The 10,140-nt window shown below is 54.1% G+C and overlaps 1 protein-coding gene across 1 annotated transcript; it reads right to left on the bottom strand.

The window, feature by feature from the left end:
* Positions 1 to 823: 823 nt before the first annotated feature.
* DUSP5 (dual specificity phosphatase 5) lies at positions 824 to 10,140 on the bottom strand. Its single transcript, XM_421754.8, has 4 exons — positions 9,579 to 10,140; positions 5,790 to 5,932; positions 4,013 to 4,232; positions 824 to 2,394 (listed from the first exon to the last, which is right to left on the bottom strand). The coding sequence occupies exons 1-4, from the start codon at positions 9,970 to 9,972 to the stop codon at positions 1,994 to 1,996; spliced, it is 1,158 nt and encodes a 385-aa protein (XP_421754.2). The 5' UTR covers positions 9,973 to 10,140; the 3' UTR covers positions 824 to 1,993.

The following is a 10,140-nucleotide window of genomic DNA, read 5'->3' as shown; positions in this document are numbered from 1 at the left end:
TAGAAAAGGAATTGATCTGCTCTTACTTCATTACATCAGTCACCTCACCTCTCCACATGCAGGCTCTTGTGCTCGAGTTTCCTGAGGACACGCAAAGGAAAGCCAAGGCTCTGGTGACAGCTCCTCACCTGTGAGATTTGCTGTCAGAGGAGGATGTTACAAAGGGATTAACCCCACAGGGCACAGATGCCCCTCAGTTTACACAAAGATCCGTCATTCTCAACCCAAAAGCTAAGATGTATGGGTCATAAACATGCCACAGTGATAAGCCAGAGAGAGGTGAAGAACTTCCAGCTGAGATGAGGTGTGAAATGGCTCAGATGCTGGCCTTCAAGTACATTTTACTTTTTTAATTAATAATAAATAAAAAGCCAGAACATCCCTGGCAGCAGGTGAGCCCTGCAGGCTGGCAGCCTGCCCTGCCCGTGGTGTGACAGCAGCAGGTGGCTGGTGGACCTGCACGGCCTCGTCACCCAGCCTGGGGCACAGCATCCCCACTGCCTGTGCTGGGGCAGGAAGCGGGGGCCGTGCTGACTGCAGGCTTTCATCTTCATCGAGACGGCAAATCTTATATAAAAGATGCATGAATCAAAAGAGAAGCGCCTGCCCAGCCGCTGGGAAGTGACGCCACCGTGACTCATGTCATTCTGTTCAAAAAAATCCTCTCCCTCACCTTCTCCCCCCATAGACTTGCACCTTGGGGCCCTTCCCAGCAGTGCTGCCCTCCTTCTCCCACCCCACGCTGCTGCTGTGGGGGTGCTCAGCTGGCCTCCCTCAGCACCAGCACTCCTGCAGCTCCGGCTCACTCAGGGATGACAAACAGTTTGCTTTTCCTCACAGGTTTTTTTTATTATTATTATAATTATTATTATGTTTTACACTCCATAAAAACCGTTGCAGACTTTCTTTCACATTCACGAGATCTGGAAATTATTGCCGTTTCCCACATGTATTACTTATAAAAACAAATAAAAAGGTCAACAGACAAAGAGAGCAGCTCATTCCGAGCTCCCTGCAGACACAAACTCAATGCAATGAATCCAGATTTCACAGACGAAGGCTGGCTGGAGGTGACCACGCACTAAGCAAGCCACATAACACTGGACAAGACCACTTTACCACACACGACGCATGTCCGAAATGGTTGGGAAGAGACCAAAAAGCCAAGCTCATCTTATTTTTTGGTGTAAAATCCAGCAGTAACAGTGTCATCTGATGGGAAGTAACTTGACTGAGGGTTGTGGAGACATTCAAGTATTCTAGGGCCATTCTCAAACAACAGATGGGACTATAAGAGCTTAGCAAGGTAGCCTGATAGTTTAAGTCCCTCAGCTTCAGTTAAAAGCATGCCGAGTACAAAGGCAAGTGCAGGAGTACAGGAAATGCCAAACCTGAAGGGATCCATGGTCCTTTTGGTCTCCAGTTACGCTGAGGTCAGTACCTGACACCACAGAGCCCAGAAGGGGACAGTGGATTTTCACCTGGGTGCACAACAGCATCCAGGCAGAGCCCTGCTGCCCCGGCACTCTGCTCCCTGAAACAGGGCACGAGGGGGGAGCAAAGCTGGGGAAACACGTCTCTTCAGGTGCAAGAAGGACTTTCTGTTTTGTTTCCCCCCCACTGCTGCTGTTTATTGCTTGAAACTTTAAATAAGGTTCTTCTCAAAAATAAAAAAGGGAAGATGGTGGGAAGTGAGAACACCTGAAATGGATTTCTCATTGCTCCCCAGGGATCTGGAGATACAGTAGTGGCTGCACACTCTGGATAAAAACCTAGAAAAGTACTTCTAAAAAAAAAAAAACCAACGACCTCACAAAACAACATTAAAAGTTCAGAAAACCTGCCGCACGTAGAGCACTTGCCCTCACAGTCAGTGTATGGGAAGCATCACCCACAAGGACCACCTCAGACTAAGTCGGTGAGGTTTCTCTATTGCACGTTCATGAAATATTCTCATTAGGGTCACAGTTGGGCTCTGAGGGCTCCGGGGTGTTCAGCAGGATGAAGAAGCCGTCATAGGGCTGAGCTTCAGCGGGTGGACAGGGGAGTGGATGGGCACAGAGCTCAGCACTGAGGTAGGGAAGGCGAAACACGAGCCTTCAAAATTTTTGCCTAACGTCAGTTCTTCTGCAAAGAAAGAGGCGGCTTCTGTTTTGCACGAGGCAATGGGAGGGCTGGGGGTGGAAGACAGGATCTCTGACTCATATTGTAGCAACTGTCCCATGAAACCAAAGTTTGGTGAGATCAGGCTCCGGCGCTGCTTGATGTAGTCAAAAGCCTCCTCCAGGCGCAGCTTCTTTGTCTTCATGAGGTACGCCATGCAGATGGTGGGAGAGCGCGAAATCCCTGCTTCACAGTGCACCAGGATCTTGCCCCCTGCTCGTCTGACATGATCTAAAGAACAGAAAGTCATGTGGACATCAGCTGGAGGCTGGAGAAGACTCTGGGATATACCCTCTGCTGTTGGGTGCCAAGGGTGGCACAGAGATGAACAGAGGAGGGACAAAACCCAGCCCAAGACGAAGCTCAGCCCCAGCTGACATCGTTTCGGGGTCGGTGGATCCCAATTTGGTCCCAGCTCCAGCTTTAGGAAAATGTTTCCCATTTCTCCCCTGCTACAATTTGCTTTTCAGAGTGTTGTGACACATCAGATATCTGGGCAGTGCTTGTGTTTGCTATTCCTGCATTTTCACCACCTGAGGCTCAAAGCATCAGCCCTTACCCCACTGGGTATTTCAAAGGCAAGAACTGCAGAGAATTTCCTCTCACCAGCTTTGCTAGAAAAACAGGGTTTCCTCTTTAAAATCCAAATCTGTCCTGCTGCTTGGTGGGTTGGTAGCAATCAGCCCTACCAGGAGGGACCCTTGGTGGCACCCTTGGGCAGAGTCCCTGGGGCCGTACTACAAAGCACATGAGGACTGCCCGGCAGCTGCTAATTACAGCCTGGCTAAAGGATGCTTGGACTTAAGTCAGGATATAAAAGGCTTATGCAAAGCACCCATTTTACACAACAGGGAGCCTCTGTGGTTACTCACACAACACAACGATTGTTATTAGATTACAGAGAATGTGCTTAAAATAAGCCCTTTCCACACTAAAACGCAGTTCAAAAATAGATGTCCTCTGGTCTCTTGCCTCGAGCAACATGTTCAAGCTCCAATTTATGGAGAAATGCGCTGAGTGTGGTGCTTGCTGCATGGCACTGGAACAGCATAGAGCTGAGCAAGTTATCATTTGCCTGTCTTTGTCTGTTGGAGGACTGGTGCCACCAGGACCAGTTATATTTAACTGCTGTACATAACAAGGAAGACACGGATTTGAGTCACCTCCAGCATCTACACCACAAGGTTTTTAAAGAAAGTGAAAACTGAAATCATCCTCAAAATTTTGGGGAAATTTTCAAGTGACTCAACAACTATCAGAAGGGGGTAGGAATGTGACAAAAGTGAATTGTCATTTCCCTGAAAACTGTGAGAAGTCCTTTAACAGGAAGAAAAAGGTCTTAGAGGGCACCCTTACATCAGATTTGCTTTGTTTTTCTATCTGCAGTGTCAAAGAACACAAATTTGGAACTTGCTTTGGAAAGAAAAACAAAGCTGAGTAGCCCACTCGCCCTGTCTGCCTGGTGGAAGGAGGTATTTCCTTCCTCATCCTCCCCAACACCTTGTGAGTGCCCCTTCCTTGCTGAAAACCCCTACGTGGGGCAGATGCTGATGAACGTTTGAACTTTCACAGTAACATCTTGGAACATACAAAAAAAATGCAGCAACGTAAGTTTGGTCTCTGAGTTACCCATTATTTCCAGCAGCCCTGTTGGAATCGGCTGGATGGCAGCAAACCACCAGCACCCCCCGTGTTTTTGTGCCTTTTTCCCCACCACCTCTGTGCCTCTGACTCATGGCTCCATTGTGAGGACTTGGACACTGCTGTGGGTACGCAGCACTCTTTGAGAAGCCCTTGGCTCCCTTTGGGAAGCTGAGGACCCGGGAAGCTGAGGACCCAGGGCACCTACCAATGAAGTCAATGGCTTCCTGGAAGTGTGAGCTGATGTCTGCCGTGTGGCTGTCCTCCACAGGGATCCACTTGTAGCAGTACTGGTCTTGGAAGGACTCGGAGCTCTTTCTGGAGACATTGAGTAGGGCCGTGATGTGCAGGTTGGCGAGGAACTCGCACTTGGAAGCATGATAGGCACTACCAAGGTAGAGAAAAGGCAAGATTTCCACCGGACCACCCTGGAAGAGAAGGAGCAAAAACATGCAGCTCTGATACTGCCTTTGCAATGGCGTTTTGAGTCCTGATATTGCAGGGAAAAAGGCAAGTGAGTGTGTGTGGGTGCCTGCTCCCCACCCTCCCGCCTCTCCCCATGATGGCTTTGAACCCCAGCGCTGCTGCCCAGTGAATCACTGCACTGGCACAGCCCATGCAGGAAGCAGCTTTTCATTTTCTTGTCCACATCTGCGAGGTACAAAGCTGAAACCAGCCCACTCATGTGCAGGATGTTTCCTGCCCCTCACAAGGGCCCAAAGGGCTTTCATCGGGAGGCCCAGAGCGGGATGGGAGGCCTAGAGTGGGGCTCAGCCCCGTGACAGAGTAAAACTCCTGTGACTGCAGCACTACAGGACTGGGCAGGGGACACCCCCTCCCTTGCGTCACCACCCACTCTCCCACCCTGCGAGATGTAATCTCAGTTCCTCCTTCCCCAGAATGTGAAAAAGCCGGGTGACGACACCGTGAAGAAAAGCCACCGCCTGACAGACGCGGGTGGCAGGTAACTTTCCATGATGCACGGTGCTGCTGCCAGCACTCAGGGGTGAGAAATCATCTTACGAGTCCCCCCCTCACTGCGCTGTGCAATTCACCAGGGACAGCCGGGAGCCACCTGCATCGTGGGGCTCGCTCTGGGGACCCCCGGAAGCAGCCCGACCGCAGGGTGACATGTGGGGGCACACGTCTTCCCCAGCCCCGGGGGCGGGTGTGGGAGCACGGTGACTTCCGACAGAAACCCCACAGGGCCTCCCAGGGCCACATCTGCCGGAAAGCAGCAGCCCCACACCTCTCCCTGTCCCTTTGGTGTCCCCTGGGAGGAGGCCGCTGCTCACAGCCAGCACTGGGGCTGCCTGGCTGTGTGGTGAATGCATCCTCAGTGCAGTTTTGGGCTGAAGAGGGTTTGTACCTCCTAATGCTGCCTCGTTTTGAAGCCAGCTGGAGGTGTTGCTGGCCAGCGGCACAGACAAGGAACCTCAGTGACACGCGGGACAGGGACTGTGACAATCTGCTGGCAGCCTGTGCCAGCATAAGGGCCACCATCACCGTGCCCTGTGCCATTGTGTTGGTGAGGAGCGTGGGAGGTCAGTTTGAGTTCCAGAGCTGTTAGCTCCTTTGCCAGCCTCTCTAGAGCCATTTTAGAACGGATATAAAAAAAAAGATTCTTGCATTAAGTGTAGTGAAGCACTGAGATGTAGTGCTGCCCTGTCCCTGGAGACACCAAAGGTCAGACTGGATGGGGCTCTGAGCACCTGATGGAGCTGTAGGTGTCCCTGTTCAGTGCAGGGCAGTTGGACCCGATGGTCTTTAAGGGTCCCTTCAAACAACTCTATGATTCTCCGGCTGCAATAGGTTCTCTGATCAACACACACCTATTTCTTGCTGCAGGAACAGGGATAACTCTAACCCCACGCACCACAGACTCTTACATGCTCCTGCCTTTGGAGCATATAAGACACAAAGCTGGGACAGAAGCACCGGTGGCACAAGAAGATTGAGGGGGAGATGGCCGTGGTGACACACACCTGGTCGTAGGCAGGCTTGTGGTTGGCACTCTGCTTCTCACAGTGGCTGGTGAGGTTCCTCTCCACATCGCTCCTCTCCAGGGAAATGAGCTTCCCATCCACGCAGCACTCAGGATATTGCGAATTGAAGGTTTCATAGCCCCCTGGGGAGAGAGGGGAAAAAACAAAACCCTGATGTTAGCGCTTCTGAAAAGTGGTTTAATTAAAGTGGAGGAGAAATGAGGCTCGGTGCTGGTAATGAAGCGGGACAGTGCTGCAGCGCTGTTGCCGGGGCTGGTTAGAAAGCTGTCCCCAGTGATGAAGTGGGGCTGTTTGAGAGGCTTTGGGCACCCAAGGAAAACCTCCAACACTGCTGACAATTATTAACTTGCTAAAAAGCGGTGGGCAGAGATGAGAACCGTTAGTGAGAGTAAATCTGTTGAGTCCAGCAAACATTAACCTCGGTACAGCGGGGGCTGAGCTCCCTCCTCCAGTCACACACACACAGCTGCCACTGCTGGAGGGAGAGCTCTGCAGGATCCATCCCAAACCCGCTCTCACTGCATGCCCTGGGACAGCCCTAGAAATACTGCATTTGCATTCCTAAATGGGCATGGGCACAAGAGGAGAACGCTTGCGATCGCATCATTAATCATCACAACGCATGAGACAGCCAGTTAATGAAGACAGTCCCACTGAAACCAATCTGTTAAAAAAACCACTATAAAACCTAATGGAATCCTGTGACAGCATTTGACAACTGAATGGCCCCACATGAGCAATTCTGCACGGTTAAGTACTGCCTTCGTTACATTCAGCACGCCGCTAATGAAAAGGAATTAATCCTATTATTACACCGTTACTCAAAGTTTGTCCTCAGCTAAATGGTTGCCTATTTCCAGGCTAGGAATACGCTCACCAAACTGAATGGGAACACGTCAGGTAGCGAAAACAGGCTGGAAATGTCAGCTGTGTGCCGTGCATCCGCCACCTGTGATTTTTCAGAGCGAAAATGTATTGTCAGAGAGCTCTTCTACAGGAAAATTCAATAACCCTTTGGAGCGTGACCTCCAGGTAAACAGGGCTGTGCAAGCAAGGCCTGCGGTGTGATTCATTAATCCGCCACCGCTGTGCCCTGATAAGCGGTGCCGTCGTGCGCCCCGATCGGGGCACGGTTTCGCAACAGAGGAAGCGCTGTGGCTCCGTGCGCCCACGGCCCCCACGGCCCCCCTGTCTGCGCTGCCCACTGCCAACACCTCTCACACTGCACACCTCATACGTGTGTGATGTTCGAGCAGATGTGTGCTCAAACCGATGACGCGTTGCTGTCGCCCACTCAGTCCCACCGTGGGGCCCTTGTGTTGCAAGAGCACGGCACAGCACGGTTCGAAGCCCACTAGGAGCGATGAAAAGCTGTTTTCCGTGCTGGGGGCATGAGGGCGGCTTTGCACGCAGCTGGCACTCACACCACCCATAGCTTTCCTCCCATGACCGCAGCCAAACTCAACCAGCACAGGTGGAGCAGCAGCGTGACCACGGAGAACACGAAGGGGGCTGATGAAATGATAGCCCTCGTGGTGGAAGAGCCAACAGACGTGAGAAATTCTCCCAGCTGCCTGATCCCAAACTGCCTTCCCACGGAGTGGGCTTCTAAATCCTGATGTTTTGCATGGCTGACCTTATCTTCCCACTGCCCCCAGCCACTGCCTTCGCATAGGAAAAAAATGTGTTCATTCTATAGGAGTAGCCATTATCCCCGTTTACGCCCTGTGCTGCTTTTGCTTTTGAAGGAACACAAATGTGCGTGAGCCAAGTCAACACGTGTGTTCCCCATGTCTCTGGGGCAGCAGTGCATGTGGCCGCTGAATGGTTAATTGCAAGCCTCGGGGATCAGGATATTTGCAGGCCGCTCTGGCTGTGAGTCATCCTCTCATCCCCTCCTCCAGCAATCTCCTCTTCCCCCTCTCCTCTCAACCTAGCCTCCCTGAGGTCATCTCTGCAAATACTCCATTGCTCATCACAGGGAGTGGGGCCGCGCTTTCATTTTTAATCAATAAGTAATAGAATCCCTGTCAGCACCGGGGGACCATATACTGTTATATCTTTCTGTGAGCCCTTCTTTCCCCACCACACAATCCTTCGCCCTCCTGGGGCTGAGCTGACACATGGTGAGCACTCAGTGGTGAAGGGGTTAAATGCACACACCAGGCAGCACAGCCACTGCTAGGAGGCTGAGAGTTCCCTGCTTTCTGCCCAGCACCCAGTGCTGCAGGGTGATATATGTCCCCACTGTCACCTCATGTCCCCACACCACCACAGCTTCCTGGGGGGTCTGCAGCCCCGGTGAATCAGCAGCTCTGGCAATGAGTCACACCGGAGCTGTGGGCTGCCGGTCCTGAGACCCAGAGCACTTTGCAGAGGTGAGAAGGGAAACCGTGCTCTGTTGGGGGGGGGGGGGGGGGAATCTTTTCAGCCTCATTTCAGGCTTTCAAGAAAGAGGCTTTCAATACGCAGAAGATGCAAAGCAGATCCTACATCAACACTCCACCCTACATAAACTGCCCACAGCCACCACTTCAAAGTGGGGAGCTGGGACATAGGAGGGAAAGATGGTCCTGCGGCTCAGCCAACATGCTGGGAGTCAGCAAAGCTTAATTCAGCTCCTGGATTGCTACACACTTTGCAGGGTAACCCTGGAGATGGCTCCTCATCTCTGTTTTAATGGGGTCCCATAGGATTTGCCCAGCCCCAGACACTACAAGCATCCCTGCCCTGGGACAGCAGAATTGATGCTGTAGGGGTCTCTGCAGCATCTGGGGGTGACCGGGCAAAGCCAGGGTGGTGGCAAACTGCCCTGCATCTCCCTCCTGCTTGGTACCAGGCCCCCCATGTTGGAGGTGCCTCTGCCCCGTGGCGAAGCCCTCCGAGCTCTTTCCACCATAGGAAGCACAAAGTGGGTGGAAAAAAATAAAACGAAGCAGAAATCCTACTAGGATAAAACGCTTAATGAAAGCCCACGATAGAATTTAAGAACTACCGCTGGACTTTCTCCTCCAGCCGTGACCTCCCATTGCCCCCGGGCTATTTGGGGGCTCTTTGGAAATCCTTTCGGCGCTCCCCGGACGGTACCGCGCTGCGAGGGGACGGGGAAGGGCTGGGATACGGAGAGGGCAAAAGGACAAAGGCGCTGCCGGGCGAAACGGAGCGGGGGACGGGAGAAAGGGCAGGCTGCTGGTTTTGATTGTTTTATTACCCCTGGGTTACACGGAAGGAAAACAAAAACCGCAATCCGAAGGCTATAAAGCACGTGAGGAAGGAGGTGTTCGCACGCCCCGATGAGCCCCGCAGTTGCGGCTCTGGTTTTCCCCTGCCTGCCCCGGGGAGGCACAGCCCCGACACCCCCGGACGAAGGAGCGGCCCCCGGAACCGGGCTACGAGCTGCGGCCCCGGTGTTGCTTTCCACTCAGGGCGGCCGAGCGGCCCTTGGGACCGGGACGGCTCCCCGGGCAGCCCCGCTCCCTCGATACCAACTTCTGTTCTCCTTCCATGATGCTCTCCGCTCACCATCCTCCTATTAAACGCGTGGCGGGGGTGAGCGGAAAGGTATCTGGGCTCAGCCCGCGGAGCCTATCCGGGATTTATCTCCGGTGGGTGGAAAAGAAATGAAATCCCGGCGTTACCTCCCTGCCCCGCACCTATAAGCAGTTTAACACCGCGAGTGGGGAAGGGGCCGCTGCCCGGAGGGCTCCGGGGGTCGACCCCTCAAACCCCCCATCTCCGGCTGCACGCCGCCCCCCGCCGCCCCCTCACCTTTCAGGAAGCAGACCCTGGCCCCGGCCTCGGGCAGGCTGGAGAGCAGCGCGTTGAGGACGATCTGCGCCGTGCTGTCTTTCTTCAGCTTCTGCCAGTGCCCCGTGCCCTGGTCCAGCACCACGACGGCCGCCAGGCGGGCCGCCCCCGCCGCCCCCTCGGAGCCCAGCAGCAGCCGGGAGCGGGCGGCCGCGTCGGGGACCACGAAGTGGAGCGGCACGGCCCCGCCGCGGGCCCTCCGCATCACCACCGAGTTGAGGTTGACGTTGAGGGAGCCCCGGAGGCAGGAGGCCGAGTAGGACAGGTAGGGGCGGCAGTCCAGCACCAGGCAGCGGGAGGGCTCCTTCCGCAGGAGCTTCCGCAGCTGCCGGCAGTCGAGAGAGGTGACTTTCATAGCGGCCGCAGTGTGAGTGAGCCCCTCCGCGGCGGGGCTGCCCGGGACGGGAGAGCGGCCCGAGGGTTACCGGTGCTAGCGCGAGAGCCGCGGGCCCGCAGGGCCGCTACGTGTGGACGGGACGGGACGGGACGGGAGGGATGGAGGCACCGCGCCGAGCCCGAGCAG

This window comes from Gallus gallus, chromosome 6 (assembly GCF_016699485.2).
Source record: "Gallus gallus isolate bGalGal1 chromosome 6, bGalGal1.mat.broiler.GRCg7b, whole genome shotgun sequence".
In the NCBI taxonomy this organism is placed as follows: Eukaryota; Metazoa; Chordata; class Aves; order Galliformes; family Phasianidae; genus Gallus; species Gallus gallus.
The sequence above is the reverse complement of the archived record's forward strand: the minus strand, read 5'-3'. Positions and strand labels throughout refer to the sequence as shown.

What these genes read in the sequence shown, in the direction of transcription:
- DUSP5 (XM_421754.8), bottom strand. Translation starts at nt 9,972, where the DNA reads ATGAAAGTCACCTCTCTCGACTGCCGGCAGCTGCGGAAGCTCCTGCGG. An exon ending in CAGGGTCTGCTTCCTGAAAG is followed by an intron (nt 5,933 to 9,578) that starts GTGAGGGGGCGG and finishes CTCTCTCCCCAG; the next exon opens with GGGGCTATGAAACCTTCAAT. An exon ending in GGAAGCCATTGACTTCATTG is followed by an intron (nt 2,395 to 4,012) that starts GTAGGTGCCCTG and finishes TCTGTTCTTTAG; the next exon opens with ATCATGTCAGACGAGCAGGG.